This window comes from Cebus imitator, unplaced genomic scaffold (assembly GCF_001604975.1).
Source record: "Cebus imitator isolate Cc_AM_T3 unplaced genomic scaffold, Cebus_imitator-1.0 Scaffold24, whole genome shotgun sequence".
Lineage (NCBI taxonomy): Eukaryota > Metazoa > Chordata > Mammalia > Primates > Cebidae > Cebus > Cebus imitator.
In genome coordinates this window covers 12,012,269-12,033,589 of record NW_016107339.1, presented here as the reverse complement: position 1 = coordinate 12,033,589, position 21,321 = coordinate 12,012,269, and the positions used below count along the sequence as shown (strand labels likewise).

At 56.5% G+C, this 21,321-nt stretch overlaps 2 protein-coding genes across 8 annotated transcripts; one reads left to right on the top strand and one right to left on the bottom strand.

The window, feature by feature from the left end:
• Window positions 1-5,722: 5,722 nt before the first annotated feature.
• Window positions 5,723-15,226, top strand: HMGA1 (high mobility group AT-hook 1). 6 transcript variants are annotated; one of them, XM_017522294.2, is made up of 6 exons: window positions 5,723-5,934; window positions 6,177-6,290; window positions 9,619-9,797; window positions 11,578-11,661; window positions 12,485-12,535; window positions 13,831-15,226. In XM_017522294.2, the coding sequence occupies exons 3-6, from the start codon at window positions 9,663-9,665 to the stop codon at window positions 13,882-13,884; spliced, it is 324 nt and encodes a 107-aa protein (XP_017377783.1). In that variant the 5' UTR covers window positions 5,723-5,934; window positions 6,177-6,290; window positions 9,619-9,662; the 3' UTR covers window positions 13,885-15,226. The 6 variants fall into 6 exon arrangements, with proteins under 6 accessions (XP_017377783.1, XP_037592334.1, XP_017377785.1 ...); XM_017522296.2 differs by having other exon boundaries at window positions 5,777-5,934; window positions 9,619-9,764; XM_037736406.1 differs by lacking the exon at window positions 12,485-12,535.
• A 162-nt stretch (window positions 15,227-15,388) lies between these two features.
• Window positions 15,389-18,088, bottom strand: SMIM29 (small integral membrane protein 29). Of its 2 annotated transcripts, none has more exons than XM_017522288.2 (5): window positions 17,962-18,088; window positions 16,660-16,843; window positions 16,458-16,483; window positions 16,037-16,142; window positions 15,389-15,872 (listed from the first exon to the last, which is right to left on the bottom strand). In XM_017522288.2, the coding sequence occupies exons 2-5, from the start codon at window positions 16,768-16,770 to the stop codon at window positions 15,807-15,809; spliced, it is 309 nt and encodes a 102-aa protein (XP_017377777.2). In that variant the 5' UTR covers window positions 16,771-16,843; window positions 17,962-18,088; the 3' UTR covers window positions 15,389-15,806. The 2 variants fall into 2 exon arrangements, with proteins under 2 accessions (XP_017377777.2, XP_037592336.1); XM_037736408.1 differs by having other exon boundaries at window positions 16,720-16,843; window positions 17,962-18,076.
• Window positions 18,089-21,321: the final 3,233 nt, after the last annotated feature.

Below are 21,321 nucleotides of genomic sequence, written 5' to 3'. Positions count from 1 at the left end.
TTTTTTTTTGTATTTTTAGTAGAGACAGGGTTTCCATCGTGTTAGCAAGGCTGGTCTCAAACTTCTGGTCTGAAGTAATCTGCTCACCTCGACCTCTCAAAGTGATGGGATTACAGGCACGAGCTACTGCGCCTGGCTAGAGATGCACAGTTGTAAATAGTGTAGGTGAGTAATACTGAACAGAGACCTAAAGGCAGTGAGAGGGCAAGCCCTGATGACATCAGGGGAAAAGCATGCCAGGCAGAGGGCACAGCAAGTGCAAAAGCCCTGTGGTGGGCTCATGCTTGGCAGGCCTGGGAAACATCAAAAGGCCCATGTAGCTAAAGCAGAGAGAGCAACAGGCAGAGAGCAATAGAGGGCAGACTGCAGGGCCTTGGGGGCCTCTGCTTTTACTGCATGAAATGAGAGCCCCTGGAGGAATCTGAGCAGAGGAGAAACATGCCTTACATTTCATGTAGAGAGATTGAATGCCAGGAATTAGGTGCTTACAAAACCATTGGAAGAACTGGAGGAGCCGGCTCCAAGCTGGGCCCCTGGAAACAACATGACTGAACTGCCGGCCTGGCCTCCAACATGATGAGGGTGATAGGGAATTGGGAGGCCCCACCGGCATGGTTAAGATCTGATCTAGGGTCAGGAGGCCTTGTGTCACTGCACCTGCCTCTTGAACACCATGAAGCTGGTGACTAGATGCTGGATGTCCTGTAGAAAACCCGCCTCTCCACAGCCCACATAGCAATAGTTCCTTCTCTGCACTTCCTGCCACTAAATTTTACTTTATCTATTATTTTATTTATTTATTTATTTATTTTGAGATGGAGTCTCACTCTGTCACCCAGACTGGAGTGCAGTGGCATGATCTGGGCTCACTGCAACCTCTGCCTCCCAGGTTCAAGTGATTCTCCTGCCTCAGCCTCTCAAGTAGCTGAGATCACAGGGGTGCACCACCACGCTTGGCTAAGTTTTCTGCATTTTTAGTACAGATGGGGTTTCACCATGTTGCTCAGGCTGGTCTCGAACTTCTGACTTCAAATGATCCTCCTGCCTCGACCTCTCAAAATGCTGGAATTACAGGCATGAGCCACTGCGCCTGGCCCCAAATTTCACTTTCTTTGCTGGTAACCAATTCACATCCAAAACTAGCTTCAAATGAATGTAGAGCATGGTGCGTACCAAATACCTGCCCACCTCATCTCTCACAGCCCCAAGCCCATCCCCATGTCAAACACCCTACTGCTCCCACCTGTTTGCGTCCTAGGTTTCCTAGGATGCTCCACCCATGCCCTGGGCCCCTGCCCTGAGCTCCCCCAGGCCCGCATTACAGTGTGTACCACACTGGTGGAATTGCCTGTATACATGTCTATCCCCTCGTGCACCCCACTCAATGCAAGCCCTTTGAGGACAGGAATGCAGCTACCCATTTCAAGGCTACACCCTTGGTAGTGATACCTGGAGGGATCCATCTGGCCAGGCTCCGAGGAGGCAGCAAGCCCACCCAGTCTGAGAACGGAAGCAGTAGAGGGGAAAGAGGCAAAATCCTCAACTATTTAACTGCCCCAAGACTTTTTTTTTTTAACACGGGGTTTCACCATGTTGGTCAGGCTGGTCTTGAACTCCCGACCTCAGGTGATCCGCCCGCCTTGGCCTCCAAAGTGCTTGGATTACAGGTGTGAGCTACCACGCCCAGCCAAGACTTGATTTTAATACTGTACCTGTGAAATGGGGCAATAGCATCACTCACCAGCAGGGATGTGGAGGCATCTGAGAGAAACTGTATATTCAGTGTATGCTCATCAACTCCACCCTCTTCTCAGATTTCTTCAGGGGTTGGAGAGGAGCTGGGCTTCCTTGGGGATTCAGCCCCGAAGAAGTAAGCTGAAAAGTCTATGGCATCTTAGGGCCACGCAGGGTGGGTCACTAGCTCACAGCAGGAAGGCAGAGAGGGCCCTGGTTCCTGGGCCCTCCTTTTCACTTGAGAGTTTTTCCCTCGAAAGTTGGAAGCAGCAGAGGCCCTCCTCCCCTTCTAGGCCTGCCAGCCTTGCTGGCAGCAGAACTTGTGGTCAGCATAGCCTGGAGGCCTGATCCTGCCAGATGACCAGATGCACTAGTAGCTGGGTGACTCTCGAGGAGGGAGGTCAAACATTGTGTACCAGGTTTGCCCCACCTCTGACCTGCCTAGGTCAGTCATAGCTAATACGGGGCAGATCAGGTTTATGCCTGTTGTCTGGTCATAAGTATTAATAGTGCCACTTTTACTTTGAAGTGCCCTGCTCATCTGCTGAAGCTGAGCATACACATCTTGTGAACAAGTAATTCCTCTCCTAGGTACGTAACCAACAGAAATTTGCACACTACTCACCAAGATATATTCTAGAACATTCGTAGCAGCACTATTCATCATAGCCCCCAGCCAGAAACTATCCAAATGTCCTTCAACAAAATAGATACATAAATTGTGGTACATTCACATCACATCACAAAGCAGCCCTGAGAATGAACATTCTGCAGCCACACACAGTAGCATGGATGAACCTCACAGACGTAAGGGTGAGCAAAGGAAACTCACCCAGGAGAATACATAATGTAAGACCCCGTATCTCTACGTGTACACAAACAGGTAAAACGAAACGCTGCTGAAGTTGAGATGGTGGTGACACAGGGTAGTGGAGATGTTCTATTTCTTGGTCTGGGTGCTGGTGACACAAAGGTGATCACTTTGTGAAAATGCATCAAGCCAAACATTTCTTAGAACTAAATGGAACCATCCACACTGGTCTTTTCATCTAATCATCCAGAAAATGAGCTTAAGAGTCAGATGTCCCAAAAAATAAAGTTGACTCGAACTCCCCATTTCCTGGACATTCCTGTTGGGTTCACTGAAGCTCAATGGGTCATCCTTGAGGAAACTGTATGGGCTGATTCCAGTAACAGAAAATAATGCTTCCTGTGCGGAAGACGGGTTCTGGTATCAACTAACTCCTCAGCCCTGCAGGCCTTGACCATGTCCCATGTCCCTTGACCTGCCTGCCCTCAACTGCTCAGCCACCCACCTATCCAAGTCTCATGAAGGCCTGCTCAAGCCCCTCTCCTCCAGGACTTCCCTGACCACCCTGGGCTCCCATCCTCTCCTCCTACAGCTCCTCCTAAGTCTTTAAGCACCTGACCCCTTGGTTCAAGTTTCAAGAGTGCAGGGGACTTTGTTCACTGATTGTACCCCTAGGGTTTGGCCCAGTTCCTGCTGAACAGTAGCTTCTCAATAACTACTGAATGAATGTTTTCTACCTCATGGCATCTCCTACTGTACTGCTACTCAGCTTTCTCTAGTGCAGGCCTGATCCTGATTTCTCTAGACGTGAAATTCGCGGAGACAAAGACTACATCCTACTCATCTTTTTATCCGTACCAGTCGCTCTTCTGCTTAATATTTATTCAAAGAGGAAAGAAAGGAAAGGCAGTGAATTCAGGGCATTTACAATCCAGAAAGCGTGGAGGTGGGGGTCAGTGGGTAGAATTATTTGGATTTCAAGGGTGTGGGTAATCCTGGAGGGGAAGAGCTACTATATTTATTTTCCTACAAATTTATTTATACCTGCCTCCTTCCAGAGAGGGTTTGAGGTGGCTTACAAAAATACACACAACACAAGGTAAAAAACAAGTCGCTGAGGAAATCAGGCCGAGGGGAAAATAAGAGTAGGAAAAATAAGACCGAGTCGGCTCGCTAGAAATGGCCAAAAAGTTGGCCAAGTTTTCCCACAGCCCACTCGAGGCGAAGTCCCTCTCTCCTCCCCACCTCCGTCTCAGGGGCGGCCACGCGTCCCACACGGACAGGGAGAGCTGCATCCGAGGGAGGGGACCGACAGGACCCTCTCCGCACCTCTCCAGCCGCCAGGCCGCCAGCCCGGGCCCGGGCCTAGCAGCCTCGGCGACCTTGGAGAGCACGAATTGGAGGGGCGCGCGGCTCCGGGGGGCAGCCCGAGCCCACACCTGGGTCCCAGGGTGCTGGCGGGGGGCCTGTGATCTGGGACAGGGTGCTGAAGGCTGAGGGATCGCGCCTCCACGCCACGCCGCAGAGGTTCCCGCGCTCGAAACCGAACGCCCTCCAGCCACCTCCACTCAACGGCCTACTAAGCGCCCGCTCGGCGCCCAGGGCACAAAGATGGAGGGAGCGGCGCGATCCACCCGCCCCACCCCCACCCACCCGCCAGACAAAGGGGCAGGCCGCCCTTCCCCCAGCCTCCTTCGCGGGCCCCGCCGCCCTCTCCTCCCCTCCCCTCAGGCCGCCCTTCGGTGACTTCCTCTCCCCTCAAGGGGCGGCCCCGGGACTTCTCAGGAACTGCGTTTCACCTGGGCGCGGGGCGGGAGCAGGCGCGCGGAGGGCGGCCTCCGGGCCCACCCCTAGGCCGGGCCGGCACCAGGCCCGCACCCTCCCCTTTGAACCCGCGCTCCCGGCCCTTGGCGCCTTCCCGCCCAGGCGCCCCCGCCCCCACCCGGCCGAGCACGTGCTGCCCGGGCCCCGAGCGCTTCCCGCCGCCCGGGTGGGAGCTGGGTCCACCCCCCGCCCGCTCCCCACCCCCACCGGAAACATTCCTGCCACATTCCTGCAACTGCGAGGCCCAGCCCGCCGCTCCCCACCCCGCCTCCGCGCCGGGCCCAGGGCTTTCCTGCGTCCCCTCCACTGCCGACTCGCCCCCTGAGGAGGGGGCTGGGCCAGGGCCTCGGCCGACCGGGGAGGAAGAAGGGGAACAGAGAAAAACATGAGTCACAGCCGTGTGTCACTGGAGCGCATTTCAATTCCCTGCATCACAGGAGGTGTGGAAGGCCGCCTCGGGGACGGGGCGCGGGAGGTGCGCCCAAGAAGGCCCCGGGCCGGCCTGCAGGGCGCGCCTCTCCGCCTGCGCCCTTTCCTCCCCCACCGCCCTCCCCGCCATCTTCCCCTTTGGCTTTCTTCTCGCTCGGTGCAACAAGTCTTTGTTAAGCCGGCCGCCAGGCGGGCCAGGCGTGGCGGGAATGGCCTGCGTGCTCTGCCCCTGCCCTCAAAGCGCTTCCAGGCGACCTCTGGTCCACCTTTTATTTTTATTTACAGTCCCAGCGGAAAGGCCCGTGTCCCCAAGTGGGTCTGCGTATCTCCAGGACACCCTTCAAGTCACATCAAGGCATGAAGCCTCCCTCGGGTGTACCTGCCAATGAGCCAATCGTTGGTTTCGCTTGAAGGCTCCACCTTGATCATGGCTTGCTGGTGGCCATTAGTAAAACACTTTGGATTTCACAAGTTTCACGTTTGAATTTCACAAGACTTGTATCTCACCAATCAGCCACACGCGGGTTGACACTGAAAGGCACAGGCTGACACCTGTCCGCCCAGGGGAAATCTACCAGCCCTCTATCTCGGTGAGGGGGCGGAGTGTAGGCCGCGGAATTCTTTAACGAGCGCGTTTCTCTCTACCCCCTCGGCCCGCGTGGACGCCCGTCCACACCCGCACGCCCCGCCGGGGCCGGGCCCACACGCCCAGGAAGCCCCTGCAGGTGACTCTCCTGGGGACCCTGTACCAGGGAGGAAGGATGCCCCCACCCGTCAACACCCCCCGCGAGAAGCTCCTTCGTTGGCTTCTCTGTTCGTGCCTTCCCACACCACCTCCGTCCCGGACTGCGAGGAGTGGGCGGTCGACTCGGGTTCGCAACCCAAGCCTCCCACACGCCCCTCCCAGCCGTTAGCACCCACCCGCGCGGCAGCGGCGGCTGGCGGGCGGCCGCCCTTTTAAATCCCCGGGCTCATTTGCATGGCCCCGCCCCTTGAGTGACACGGCTGGCGCGGGCGGGCCCGTCCCCCCTGCCCCTGGGTCGCTCTTTTTAAGCTCCCCTGAGCCGGTGCTGCGCTCCTCTAATTGGGACTCCGAGCCGGGGCTATTTCTGGCTCTGGCGCCGCTCCAAGAAGGCGTGAGTTCGCGGCCGCTCCGGTGGCTTCTTTTTTTTATATCTATAATTTAATTAAATTATTTATTTATTGAGGCCGCGCACGGGCCGTGCCCAGCTTCCTGCCCCTCGCCATCCTTCGGGGGAGGGCGAATATTTTTGTCCCCCCGCCGGGCTGTGACACATAAATACCCCGCGGGGGCCTGGGCGGCGAGCACGCGGCGGCGGCGGTCTCTGAGCGCCTCTGCTCTCTCTCCCGGTTTCAGATCCGCATTTGCTACCAGCGGCGGCCGCGGCGGAGCCAGGCCGGTCCTCAGCGCCCAGCACCGCCGCTCCCGGCAACCCGGAGCGCGCACCGCAGGCCGGCGGCCGAGCTCGCGGTGAGTCGTCCCCGGGGCCCGCGGCGGCGGCGGCGAAGGGGGACGCCCGCGCCCCCGCCCGCACGCCGCCCCTCCTGCGAGCCGCCCGGGGCTGCAGCGCGCGCCGCCGGCTTTATTCCCAGGCCGGGGCGGCGCGAGCCGGCGGCGGGGGAGGGCCGCGCGGCGCGGGGGCGGGCGGCGGGGCCCGGCTGCTCGGGGAGGACGCCCGCACCCCTTCCCCCGCGCCACGGGCGCCCTGCGGGGGGCGGGGACCCGGGAAAGGCGCGCGGTGGGGGAGGGGGCGCGCGGCTGCGGCGAGCGCGAGTTGTGCACCCGGCGGAGCCCGGCGCACCTCACACGGCGGCCGCTCCCGCCGGAGCCCGAGCACGGGCCCTGGTTGAGGGGCGGGGAGAAACACTGACTGCAGCGCGGCGTGAGAGTGGGGGGTCGAGCACCCCCGCAGCCCAAGGAAGTTCTGGAAGTGAGGGATATGGGGAGGAACCCCGAAATTGGGCCCTACACCCTCGGCCTTTCTCCCGGCGCCCCCTCCGCAGATGAGGCCGGAGCGCGGGCCTGGGTTTGGGGCTTCACCCCGACCCCACCTCTGGCCTGGCCCGCGCGTCTTCAGCCCCAGGGGCCAGGCCTGCCCTCCGCCCCCACAAACTGGTTTCGCTGCTTTGCTGGGCTCTGTTGGAACTAGTCCCTTTGACTCCCCGTTTCTATTTTATTTTCTTCTGGAGCTTTATTTTGTGGGGAGGGGACGGAGGGAGGGTCTTCCTTTCCCCTCGCCCGCGCGCGCGCCAGGTTTCCTGCCCCAAGGCGGGCTTGGGTGCCCCCTCTGGCAGGAAGTGGGGCCGGGTGCACCCGCGTGGCGTTGCATGCGGTCGGGGTGCGCTGCTTTCCCGCGCCTGCAGGAGTGGCCTGCGCCCCTCCTCCCCCTCCCCACGCACCCTGGCCCCGGGTCCCGCCGGCCTCTAACGGCCGGGCCCGACACTTGCAGAGTCACCCTGGGGCCGAGTCTGAAGCCTGATGCCTCGGGGGCTGTAGCCGCTAGGCGGGTAGGCCAAGTGTCGGGTTGAAAGGGTCTCCGGGAACCTACTTTTTCCTGTTCGCCAACTTGCTGTGTGACCTTCGGCAACTCATCAGGCTTCTCTGGGATAGCTTTTTACAGGGGATGGGGAAGAAAATAAGGGAACCCCCAAGATAATTTCCTAGTGCCTTCGCTTGCAGAGTCCTTAAGCATTTGAGGAGCAAACTTGGCGTGCACAGTGTATGGAGGAGACAGGCTTGAGGCCCAAGCGGGCTCATTACAAAGTGAGGGATTGGGGTTGGGCCCTAAATGTAGTTCCTCCAAGACAGGCCTCTGATGTTCATGAACAGGTGGAAGAGACGAGCGTTTCTTGGCCACACTGGAAAGGGCCTCCGGCCTTCATCTAGTTCTCTCTCGGAGGGTTGGCTGAGGGGGATTAAAGGGTCCTCAGCAGTAAGAGGTGGGAGGGGGCACCAGATGGTATGAGAGCTTCCAGGGAGACCCGCCAAGATCCCCAGGCCGACCGGTCCCAGGCTCTCTGGGATTCCGGACTGGCCTCGCCCAACTGGAACCCCCTCGATGAGGGGGCCTCAGGCAGACCTTATATGAGGTCAGCACTCGTTTAGTTGATTAATTTTGATGTTCAGTTTGAAGGGGGACCTGTGGTGTAATATAAGATTCTAATCACTGCCTGTAATTACAGAGCAGGCCAAGCCACTAATGACGGAGCAGTATAAGTCACCAACTACCTTGTTTAAAAGGATATCTAAGTCTGAAACATTATAAGATAGAATAATTACCAAAGTCCTGCTGTCTGGAGGGAGGTCCTGGGCCCTCCAGAAATCACAAGTTTGCAAAAATGTTTTTTCCTCTCATTGGGGTAAAAACTTTTTCTTCCTTTTTTTTTTTTTTTTTTTTAGACAAGGGGTCCCACCTAATTGCCCAGGCTGGTCTCGAACTCTTGGCCTCAAGCAGTCCTCCTACCTTGGTCTCCCAAAGTGCTGGGATTACAGCCGTGAGTCACCTCACCTGGGGTCTAGTTCTTATTTTGGTTAGAGCAAAGATTTCTTTCTATTATTTTAAGTTTTTCTAAACTATTACCTAGTTTGATCTTGAAGCAGTCAGGAGGTAGTTGAGGCAGGTACCTTATAATTACCTTGATCTTACAGATTGAGAAGCTTTCAGAAGTAGAGCCGCTTGGGCCCACCCCTTACCATGGGCAGGCAGGGATTGGTTACTGGAAAAATGTGTAGTGTAGGCCTCCGGGGTCTTGTCCATCTATAACCTGGGATTGGAAGGACTAGGATGGAGATGTAAAGGACTGTCCTTTTTAAGCCTGGAGTACAGTGTCTTCCCAAATACAGGGTGCAGGACCTCCTTCTAATGGGAAGCTTTAGAAAAACTCAAAATTAATGGGGTTAATTAAACCCCTTGGGAAGAAGGAAGATGCTAGAAAATGACCAGGAAGCTTTTAGGATGAGTCTTGCCAGGGGGCCAGCTAGGGTCTTGTTAGATGGGTGCATTTCAGTTGGAGAATTCCCTGCCCATCTGACGAAGTCCCATTTGACTCAAGTTGGGCAGAGGAAGGGGAAAGGGAAAGAGGAAGATGCTTGGCTTTGGGCTCCCTTTCCTTCCTCACCTCATCCACTGCAGCTTCAACATCCCTTCTCGTTCCCTCAATTATACCAGTCTTTGAATCCCGGGGATTTACCCTATGTGAGAACAGAGAAGAGAGCTAGTGGGTGGGTACCACCCCTGGCTATGTGATTGGGTTTTTTTGGTCCTGAGGCTTGGACCTTGCCAGATAGGCAATATCATCAGTGAGGTGGGCAGGGCGTCGATGTCCATAGCTGCCAAATCTCAAGGTCTTATTCTTTCTACTTTCTTCCTAGTCCCCACTAAGCTGCCTGGGTTGGGTTTTCTGTTAAAGAGAAATAGCAGTGGCTGGCTACAGAGGGAGGGGATGCTGGCAATATGTCAGACCCCACCTCCCCACACCTTTGCCCCATGGCGGCCTCACCCATGTAGCTAGGTCTGGGCTGGATGTACCTCCTGAGTCCCCCCCCCCCATCTGTGGGGGCAGTGTTAAGGCAGGACAACAAAGAGCCCTTCTGAACAGTAGATAGATAAGAAGCTGATTAGGGCCAACTGCCCTGCCCCACCCTTGGCAGCATCTAGGGCTGGGCAGACCCCTCCATCCCGGGCAGAGTAGGAGACCTGGAAGCGTAATTTTCTGCAGTGTGCCTTGAAGGTATGGATGAGGGGATAGAAAGGGGCTGGAGTGAGATGTTTGTCTAAAAGCACTTTTCCCTCTCTCAGCATCCCAGCCATCACTCTTCCACCTGCTCCTTAGAGAAGGGAAGATGAGTGAATCGAGCTCGAAGTCCAGCCAGCCCTTGGCCTCCAAGCAGGAAAAAGACGGCACTGAGAAGCGGGGCCGGGGCAGGCCACGCAAGCAGCCTCCGGTGAGTCCCGGGACAGCGCTGGTAGGGAGTCAGGTGGGTGTCCAAACCTTTGCTTCGCTTGCTTTATCCTTTGGGGCTAGGGAGGTGCCTGGCGTTTCTTTCAGCAGGCGAGAACACGCTTGGAGGGTGCAGAATGATTCTGCGTCGTAAGTGTGTAGGTGTGTCCTCCTTCTATGTGTATTCATGCCCTGCTTGCAACTCTGGTCAGAGCTCTCGAGACCCCGGGAGAGAACCGGGGGCCGGGAAATTCAAGAAGAATTCTGAAGCCAATGGCAGGAAGTCCAAACCTAAAGCACCCCAGAGGTCGCGTAGCCAGTGCTTACTTAAAACATCCACGTTTTTCTTAATTTCCAGTCTACCGTGGACCAGTGTTTTTAAAATACAGTACAGATGAATGAACAAAAATGAAAACATACACATAGACGCCCAGGATTTTTAATCATTAGATTCGGTGCATGTAAAATGGCTCTCGTCAATTTACTGTTAAGTTTCTAAATACTTATGGTCAGTTCCTGTACTTCCTCATCCCAGGCAAGAAACAGGTGCCTGTGTGGGCCAGCGCCTGTTCATGCACAGGCCATGTTATGAGTAGTTCAGGAATGGGCACTGCCTCTGGCTCTAAATGGAAACTGAAGCCCAAGAAGTGAAAAATGTTGGGGAGCTGGTGGCAGTGCCCCTGAGAACCCTGGTGCTGCTCTCCCCACAAGGTCCCATGAAAGGATGAGGCTGCCAGCCTGGCACTGTGGGGCACCCTAGAGAGCATGGCCACTTGGGAATGGGGGACTACGTATTGGCCTCTTACAGAGGCAGTTGTCACCCAAGTGAGGGGTGGCTGTTGGTAAAGCTCAGTTACTTCCCTTCCCTGGGGAAAAGGTGAGAGGAGTCGAGGTTGACTCCTGCGCCTTAAACCCGAGGTAGGTTGTTCACCTGCAGGTTTTTCCTGTCTGTAAGGTGGAGAGTGGTCTGTGCTGACCTGGGCCTAGGGAGACATGAGCTGTGAGGAGTCTGCTGTGTCAGAATTCGGCAGCCACCTTCAGAGCCTGTGGTGGGGGCATTCATCCCCTTAGCCTAGCTCCCTCAGCCTCCCTTCTTCCCCTGCCTGTTAGCCCTGGTCAGTGGGAGCTGTCAGGAGGGGTGCTGGGTTACTGGACCCTGGTTATGGGCAGCCCCCTAGGAAACAGTAGCTGGCACGCCTTCACTGCACACCTTCTATGCATTATGCAGCAGCTTTTTATTCTATCTAGGGCTTATTAAAATTTCAGTGACAATGGCAGCAGAGATCTCTGGGGTCCGGGCATAATTCCCCCTCTCTGGGGGCAGCCTGGATGGGGTCCAGGTTTGCAGGTGCAGGCAGGGAGTATGTGTCCAGCATAGGTCATCTGAGAGGGTGGGCAGTGATCATGGCCCAGTACTAGATAACCATACATTACCGATGTAATCCCAGGAAGTCTTCACCATTTATAGATGAAGAAACTGAGGCTCCAGCATTAAGTGTCCTGCCCAAGATCAGTGTCAAAACTGAGACTTGGGCAAAACCACCTACCAGTGTTTCTGTCCCCAGAATGCCTTTCTTAGGGGCCTTCTGGGCTCTTGTCATTTTGTGTCTTAGAAACCTGCAGGGAAGCAAGGGAAGGAGTAGGAGGCGCTTGGTAAAGACGATCAAACTGGGGCTTTGGATCCTGAAGGGATTCCTAGGTCGGGGTGGTTCTTGGTTCTTGCTGATTTAACCTTGTTGAGGAGGCAGAGGGCTCTGTCTTCTGAGGGGGTTGAAACAAGTGGTGACTGTTCCTGACTACCCCCTCTGTCTTTACAGAAGGAACCCAGCGAAGTGCCAACACCTAAGAGACCTCGGGGCCGACCAAAGGGAAGCAAAAACAAGGGCGCTGCTAAGACCCGGGTGAGGCTTGAGATGGGGCTGCCCCTGGGTGGGTAACTAGCAGAGGATCCTCTTGTTTGCTCATGGCCACGGCTGTGGGGAGGTCTGGGGGAAGGGCTCAGTCATGCTGGACCACCCTGAACAGGCAGGTGGGTCTGCCTCTCCCTCACCACCAGGCATCCGGTGAGCACTGTTGAGCAGTTTGGACTTAGGAGATATTTTCTCTAACGGTCTAGAAAACCACCATAACTCCAGGAAGGAAACCAAGGGGCAGATGCAGTTGTGCACCCCCTTCCCTGGCACAGGGCTGGCAGTGGGCCTTTGCTAATTGGGGAAAGTGGGGCGATGACTGAGGGCTCACTTCTGTGAGGTTGGTCCTGCCCAGACAATGGGGAGATCAGGTCAGAGGTCCATGGCTTTCCTGATCTAGAGAAAGGCAGAGTGGGGAGAGTGGAGGGTCCCTGCCAGCACCTGGGCTGAGAATGTTAGCTTCTCCCCTTGGGGTCCCCTGGAGCCTGAAGGGGTGGGGACAAGCAGCAAAGGCCAGATTCACAGTGGCATCAGCCTTTCAGAAAAGTTGTTTTGTTTTTTATTTTATTTTTTCTAAGACACGACTCATATCCTCTGAGTCATGGGTGGAGGCGGGAGTAGGGGGCGTGTGTGTATGTTGAGGGGGCAAATGTGGCTGGCCAGTCATCGCCAGCTGGACTCGGGTGGGCCTGCTGGGTGAGAGTGTTGGGCCGCCCTGAACAGGCAGGTGGGTCTGCCCCTCCCTCACCATCAGGCATCCGGTGAGCACTATTGAGCAGTTTGGACTTAGGAGATATTTTCTCTAACCGTCTAGAAAACCACCACAACTCCAGGAAGGAAACCAAGGGGCAGACCCAAAAAACTGGTAGGTGAAGAAGCAGATTGCTGCTGGCCTCCTGGGCTCTTTTGGGGGAGGGTGTTAAGAACACACAGCATCTGATACTATGCACCCCTTATGGAAAGGCTCTCCCTGACTTGCTGTGATATCAGATTTTACAGAAGTCCGGAGAGGGGAAGGTGCCTGGCCTGCGCCTTTAAAGGTCTGTGCCCATGAGAAGTGAGGGGTCCCAGGTACAAACCAGACCACATCCCCCTGACCTGCCCTGGTTGTGTGTGTGGGGTCTTTCCCTCTCCTGCTCCTAGAATACTTAGAACTTCTAGGGAAGATCTTGGAAGTCATCTAGTCTGTGTCTCCCTCAATTAGAGATGAGGAAAGGAAGCCATAGGGGGAAGGTTTATCCTTCCTATGATCCTCTTGAGAAAGAAACAGTGAAGGAGCTGGGCCCTGGGAGGGGTCGGCAGTGGAGGTCTGGTGTGATCCATCACACGGCACAGTGGGGCACCATCCACTTCTGGGCCCCCAAACAGCTGGCAGAAAGGCTCAGTGGGCTGAGTAAGGAGGCTGCCTCTAGGGGGCCACTGCAGTTAGGGTCACCCCAGCCTTTCAGCTCCTGGTTCTCTCCTATCCACAGCCTGCCCTCTCAACTCCCTGAAGCTGTCATTCCTCGAGCTGAGCTGCCGCTGGGGTGGGGGGGTTAGGGGGCGCTGCTGGCCAGGCCCCAGGAGTGAGTAACAGGAAACAAGCTGTTTTGGAGTTTGTGCCTGGCACGGGGGCTGTAGCCCCGTGTGGTGTCCCGACATTCCCGCCCAGTGAGTGGCCCCGGCGGCACACACTTCCCCTTCCTCCCCACCCCGACCTGGGGTCAGCCCTCGGCCACCCCGGAGGGCCAGGGCGCCACAGCGTAGCACCTGTCCCTGTGGGCCAAGGACCTGGTTTCCCAGCACCCACCAGATCTCATGTACCTTCCATCCATCCCTTCGTATTTCCTCCCCACCTCCTCTTCTCCCCTAGGGAGCCAGTCACATCCTGGAGCTCAGTGCTGCCCTGAGCTCTGCCCTCCGTGGGCCTGGGGGCCAAGGGGGCTTGGCTTCTGGCTCTGGGTGAGAGCAGCATGTGTGTGGGGTTTTTTCCTCCTTTTAAATTATTTTTATGAATGAAGCCGGGCCGTGGAGGTTGCTGAGTCACCCACACACTCAGCCCTGACTCATCCCTCTTCGGGAGAGCCAGGGAGTGCAGGGAGCGGGTGGGGGCCAGCCTCTGGGGGTGGAGAAGGAGGGTGGCCAGGCCAGAGCTCACACCAACAACTGCCCACCTCACAGGAGAAGGAGGAAGAGGAGGGCATCTCGCAGGAGTCCTCGGAGGAGGAGCAGTGACCGTGCGTGCCGCCTGCTCCTCACTGGAGGAGCAGCTTCCTTCTGGGACTGGACAGCTTTGCTCCGCTCCCACCGCCCCCGCCCCTTCCCCAGGCCCACCATCACCACCGCCTCCGGCCGCCACCCCCATCTTCCACCTGTGCCCTCACCACCACACTACACAGCACACCAGCCGCTGCAGGGCTCCCATGGGCTGAGTGGGGAGCAGTTTTCCCCTGGCCTCAGTTCCCAGCTCCCCCGCCCACCCGTGCATACACACATGCCCTCCTGGACAAGGCTAACATCCCACTTAGCCGCACCCTGCACCTGCTGCTTCCCCACTCCCTTGGTGATGGGGACATTGCTCTCTGGGCTTTTGGTTTGGGGGCGCCCTCTCTGCTCCTCTACTGTTCCCTCTGGCTTCCCATAGTGGGGCCTGGGAGGGTTCCCCTGGCCTTAAAAGGGGCCCAAGCCCCATCTCATCCTGGCACGCCCTACTCCACTGCCCTGGCAGCAGCAGGTGTGGCCAATGGAGGGGGGTGCTGGCCCCCAGAATTTCCCCCGCCAAACTCTTTGTCACCACATAGGGCTCACACCTTTCGTCCTTCCCCACCTTTCCTAGTCCCTCCACTAGGTTGGACAGCCCCCTTTGGCTACAGGAAGGCAGGAGGGGTATGAGTCCCCTACACCCTTTTCACTGTGGTCCCAGCCCCCTGGCCCTCTGCCTGGGATCTGAGTATATATTGTGGTGATGGAGATGGCAGTCATTTATTGTCCAGGTGAGGCCTGTGAGCCCTGTGGCTACCACCTGAGATGGGTTGGAGCTGTTCCCCCCACCCTACTTTGCTTCTGCCACTCGGCCATTTCCCCCTCCTCAGATGGGGCACCAATAACAAGGAGCTCACCCTGCCCACTCCCAACCCTCCTGCTCCTCCCTGTCCCCCAAGGTTCTGGTTCCATTTTTCCTCTGTTCACAAACTACCTCTGGACAGTTGTGTTGTTTTTTGTTCAATGTTCCATTCTTTGACATCCATCATTGCTGCTGCTATCAGCGCCAAATGTTCATCCTCAATGCCTCCTGTTCTGCCCACGATACCCTACCCCAAGATACTCTTCATGGGGAAGCGGGGCTGGGGCATGGCAGGCTGGGTGACCGACTACCCCAGTCCCAGGGAAGGTGGGGCCCTGCCCCTTGGATGCTGCAGCAGAGTGAGCAAGGGGGCCCGAACTGACCACAAAGGGTGTAGGGCCACCTCCTCCCCCTGTTCTGTCGGGGAGGGGTAGCCATGATTTGTCCCAGCCTGGGGCTCCCCCTCTGGTTTCCTATTTGCAGTTACTTGAATAAAAAATATCCTTTTCTGGACTGGAGTCTCCTGTGGTGTGTGCCCCTACAGTCTGGGGCAGGTAGGGTGGGTGACACTTTCGCTCTTGCCCCCATCCTTCAGGCTGCAGGAAGGAGGGAAAATAGCACTGGAATTGCCTCCAGGAAAGGTCATTTGAAGCCCCCTTTGATGAAATCAACAACTCCTAGTCACAAAACGTTTTATTTACAAAATATATACCGAATGTTACACATCTGGCCCCATCACCATGGAAACAACTCCAAAGCCCTGGGTATTTATGCCCAAGCCAAGCCCAGGAGGGCTGGAGAAAGCAAAGCTGTCTCCCAGCTGCCTCCACCCCAGAAGGAAAAGCTCCTTCCATTGAGTGCCTGTGGGTGGGTGGTGAGCTTGACACCCACAAAGGGCAGAAGGCCTGGGGACAGTGAGGTGATGGTGAGGGCCTGGGAAGTGGGTGCCACTGAATGTGGGCAGAGGGAGAAGTGGAGGCCCGGTACCCAGCAGCAGGAGCTGAGTGACTGCAGGTGGGCAGGGGAAGAGTCCCACAACGGCGCCAGGTGGTCCAGGGCTCCAGGCTCTGAAGGGTGGGGCAAGGAGGTCAGGTCACGTCTTGACATCCAGCAGTGGCATCCGCTTGTGCTGGTAGCCACTCTGCCAGCCATGTACCACCTGTGGAGGGGAGACCACACCGCAAGGCTGGGTTGTATCCCCTGGGAGTCTGCGGCACTCAGTTACAGCCCAAGTAAGCAGAACCAGGCTCTGGTTTCAATGTGGAAAAGTGGCTGGGAACACAGCTGACCGCCCCACTTGCCTCATTCTCCCCCTGTGCTTACCTTGGGATCTCCCATGTCACAGAGCAGCTCCTGCTCAGCCTCATGCAGCTCCTCGGCTGGGTCATAGCTGTACATGGGAAGCAGGTGATGGCGCAGCCGGTCCACCCTGGGGAGCAGGGGAGGGGGACTCAGCCTAGGAGACCCCCCAACCTTCATCAAACACCTGGCTGCCTAGCCTCCTCCCTCTCCCAGGCAGGGGCACTTCCAATGGATGCCTTTTGGGACACACTTTAGCTCTAAGAATACAACCCTGATTCTACAAAGGAGCTCTCCCTAGTAAGCTGACGCTGGGACAGGGAAAACAAATTTCAGGCTTGTATCAGGATGGCTGAAGGACATCTTACAGAGAATTCAGAGGCTATGAGCAGGAATTTCAGAATGGTTGTGGGATTAGGGCGGGCGTGGGGACAGGGACACTCACCGTTTTTTCTTCTGTATATACATTACCTGCAACAGAGACAGAGCATTGTGGGGGCTGCTGAGCCCAGGAAGGCCCACAAGCAGAGAGAGGCTCACCTCCACCTCCACACCCTTCACTCCCTCAACAGGACAGTGGGGCCTCTGTGCAGCCCCTGCCTTAGCAAAGCTGTGGGTGTCTGTGTGTGTACATGAGGGCTCCTTACCACAGCCACCACCACCCCGACCAGGGTGATGAGGAAGAAGGGCCCCAACACATAGCCCACCATGGAGTCGCTGTTGGCCTGGGGGGTATTGGGCACAGTGGTGTTACTCATGACATCGGCAGCTGGAGGGCTCGGTGGTCAGCATGGGCAGTGGTGCCTCGGGAGGGCGCCTCCACTGGGCTCCCTGGGGAGGAGGAAGAGAGGTTAGCAGTTGCACCCAGGGTGACATCCAGACCCTGGATCCCTCCCCCAGAGCTGGAGATCTCAGACAACGGGTCCCAGGTCAAATCCTGGGAGGAGGGATCCTCCAGGTAGATGTACTGGGTGTAACCCTCCAGCGAGTCTTGGCAAATCCTGGTAGGAAAGGGGATCAGGGGAAGTCCTGGATCCAGGGCTGAGTCCTGCCCAGCTCCTATCCCTAAATCAGGGTGGTGCCCAGCTCAGATGTTGGCCAAACATTTCAAATTCTCAACTTCTGGGGAGAGATTAAGTGCAGGTTTCAGGCGCCTGTCCCAGCCCTTTTAGGCATTGGGCTGCCAGCACCTGTCCAGTGGAGCAAAATGTATAAATGAGGGCCACACAGGAGGGACCTGCACTGCAGCCGGGAGTAAGGTGGGAGCATCTGAAGAAGCCCGCTTCCATCCTGGTCCAATCCCACTTCAGGTGATGGGTCCCATGCCTGGGTTCTATGCCCTTGTCCCTGGTGTCACCTCGGACATACAGCTGGAACACTCTCTCCCCCATCGGTCTCGTGTGTCAGGGTGGACACGAGTGGGTAAAGCTGGATTGTATCTTCGAGATGATGTCACCTTCCTCCTGTCTCCACCCGGGGCTCCGCCCAGGTCCCTCCCCTCCTGGCCTGAGCTGACAGGCGGAGGTGGAGAGGGTCAGTCCCCATGACAGAAGCAAAGAGATCCTCCTGGGGCGGTTTGCGCGCTGATGGCCCAAGGTCCGGGACCCAGGTTCGCTTGAGTCTCTATCAGAGGGCACGGTATGAGGGACCTACCCCCGTGTCCGTGGGGCACGGGGCATCGAGCTTGCCCTTACCCAGTCGTATGCTCATCGTCCCAGGTCAAGGGGGCATGCCAGGGTGGGGAGGGCGTCAGGCCGCTGCTAGGATGCTGGCCAGCAACAGCGGACAGGAGGTAGTTCTCACGGCGCTGGGAGGCTCAGGCCGGTGGTGGGGGGGTGTTGGGGAACGCGGAGGGGCTGCCCCGCGCCCTAACATCCTGGAAGCCCGACACCCCGAGGCGTGGACCCGTGCCGGCGCTCTGCAGCCCAGCCGGCCTGGCCATGCCTTACCTCCCGCCGCTGCAGCCCCGACAGGAACGCCCTCGGTTGGCTCCCGAGCCCCGGAAAAGCCGTCAGGCGCGTGATCAAAGGACCCGGGGAAATGGGCTGGGCCTCAGCACCCAGGCACAGCCAATCCGGTAGCGGAAGGCGGGTGGCCTGGAGATTTCTGGAGCCGCCAATCCGGAGGCGGGGGTGGGCGGTGCGAAGGTGGGTACAGTGGGGCTTACTGCGTCCGCCCCGCGGCGGCAGGGGGCAGCCGAGGGCTGCGCAGCTGGGGAGGAGAGCACGGGGCGGGGCGGGGCGCAAGCAGTTTCTGGGCGATCCCCTGCGCCCATCTCACCCCTCTCGTTGCAGCCTGAGTAGGGTCGCGCCGCGCTCTAACGCTGAGCCCAGGCCCTTTGTGCAGGACCCTGCTCCGGGCCCACTCGGCCTCCATCTGAGTTTGTTGCCTGGCCTTCGGGCTATGCTCTGGGCTACCGAGGGCCTGGGGACGCCCACCCTCTCTGCGCCTTTCTTAACGTCTGTAAAACAGGCTGCGAGGATTATTATTATTATTACTTTTTTTTTTTTTTTGAGATGGAGTCTCGCTCTGTTGCCTAGGCTGGAGTGCAATGGCGCGATCTCGGCTCACAGCAACCTCCGCCTCCTGGGTTCAAGCAATTCTCCTGCCTCAGCTTCCCGGGTAGCTGGGACTACAGGCGGACACCACCACGCCTGTCTAATTTTTTTGTATTTTTAGTAGTTTCGGTATGTTGGCCAGGCTGGTCTTGATCTTTGACCTCAAGTGATCTGCCTGTCTCAGCCTCCCAAAGTGCTGGGATTATAGGCGTGAGCCACCGCGCTCGGCCTGTTGTGAGGATTAAATGATGACATGAGTACGGCGCCTACCACATTATGCCCCGAAAGGTTAAATTCCTCCTGTTCACCTGTTTTCAGTTTTAGAGACACACGAAGCAGCGGGGTGAGCTCCCCACGGGTCACAGGCAACTTGCTAGGTCGGTAAACTTTGGTCAAAGCTTTTGTGGTCTTATCATTGAAATGACACATACTTACTGGGAAAATCTGCATAAGGCCAGTGGAGTTTACCAGTGTCAATATCCTGGTTGTGATTGTTACAGTTTTGTAAAATGTTATCATTGGGGGAGTTTAAGCAAAGTGTACACAAGCTCATTCATTCATTCATTTGAGATGGAGTCTCACTCAGTTGGCCAGGCTGGAGTGCAGTGGCTTTATCCTGGCTCACTACAACTTCTGCCTCCAGGATTCAAGCGATTCTCCTGCCTCAGCCTCCCAAGTAGCTGGGACTACAGGTGCCTGGCAGCATCCCTGGGTAATTTTTGTATTTTTAGTAGAGATGGAGTTTCACCATGTTGATCAGGCTAGTCTCAAACTCCTGACCTCAGGTGATCTCCCTGCCTCAGCCTCCCAAAGTGCTGGGATTGCAGGTGTGAGCCACAGCACCAGGCCTCTCTGTACTATTTCTTATAACTGTATGTGAATCTACAGTTACCTCAAATGTGTATGTGTGTATATACATATACATTATTTTTTATTTATATATATAGTTTTGTAGCAGACCCTCCTCTACCCCCCAAAAATCACACACGATTGGGAAAACTGACTGGCAGATTATGGAAACCACCCAGGAATGTCAAGGTTATGGCAGCTGAACTAGGCTAAAGCCCTCCTGGGTCATCAGGTGGTAATGGGGATAAGGTATGACCTAGGTCACCCTGTTCTTGCCAGAGGAACCCTTAGGGGCAGATGTGAGGTTCTGGGAGCCAGGCCCTATTAGCCAGAGTCAGCCAATGGTACGGATATGGGTGAGTTGCTTGGTTTGCTCCAGCCACAGGTTTCCTCAGGCCCTTCCAGGGAAGGCTCGATGAGGGCAGGTCTGGTGCAGAGGTCAGACGGCATATGGGAACTTTGATCCCTTGTCTCCAGATGGGGAATCAAGGATGGAAGGAAAGGAATGAAAGAAATGCATGGGCCCAGAAGCTGAGCTGGGTCTCCTAGTACTCTCAGGCTGTGAGTCTGGAGAGGAGGGAGACCCCTCACCCTAGGCTTCTGTCAGAGCTGGGCCCGCCACGCCTTGCAAGGAGTAAGTGATGGGGTTTGAGAACTTGGACCTTGTGGCTGCCCACACACTCAACTCCGGTCTATTCCTCAGGACTTCTAGCCACAAATCTTGAGGGCTCACTATGCGCAGGCTGGTGGTCACACTGGTGAGAGGGTTGTGTGGAGAGAGCCAGTCTCAGGGCCAGAGACCCAGTAAGGATGTTACTTTCTTTTTTTTTTTTTGAAACAGAGTTTCACTGTTGCCCAGGTTAGAGTGCAGTGGCTCGATCTCAGCTTACCGAAACCTCCGCTTCCCGGGTTCAAGCAATTCTCCTATCTCAGCCTCTAGAGTAGCTGGAATTACAGGCACGCACCACCACGCCTGGCTAATTTTTGTATTTTTAGTAGAGACAGGAAGTTTCAACGTGTTGGCCAGGTTGGTTTTAAACTCCTGACCTCAGGTGATCTGCCTGCCTCAGCCTCTTAAAGTGATGGGATAATAGACGTGAGTCACACGCCCAGCTGGATTTACTGTCTTTCCTCCTAGCACAGAACACCCTTGTGAGCTAGGCAGGGCAGGTGGAGCAACTCCAATTTGCAAATGAGTAAACTGATGCCCAAGCAGTGTGATGACTTCTCAGGACCCTTGGCCTGGTCATTAAGGACAGGTGGGATGAGATGACAGGTGGGCCTCTCTTCTCGGACAGCTCTCTGCTGACAGCTGCCCAGAGCTACATTGGAGGCCTGGTTTCTTCCTGTGTTGAGGCTTCATGTCTGTTGGAGTGCCTCCAAGTATAGCCGGGGGACACTCCAGCTCTGCCTTCCCCCTTCGTGCAGCTGCCATTTCAGGAAGGAGAAGGCCAGGGTGGGCCTGAGGCCACATTGCGCCGCCCTACTGGAGTTGTGACTGCCGCCTTATAATGCTGCTGTGCTTAGTGCCTGGACTTGTCTGTCCACTTTGGCTAATGACTCACTCATCCTCGTGTCCTCCAGCTCTGGAGGCACTCAATAAACCATAAAAGCGCCAGGTGCGGTGGCTCACGCCTGTAATCCTAGCACTTTGGGAGGCCAAGGTGGTAGATCACCTGATGTCAGGAGTTCGAGATCAGCCTGGCCAATGAGGTGAAACCCCGTCTCTACTAAAAATGCAAAAATGAGCCAGGCATGGTGGCAGGAACCTGTAGTTTCAGCTACTCAGGAGACTGAGGGAGCAGAATCACTTGAACCTTGGAGGCGGAGGTTGCAATGAGCCAAGATTGCACCATTGCACTCTAGCCTGGGTGACAAGCGTGAAACTCCAACTCAAAAATT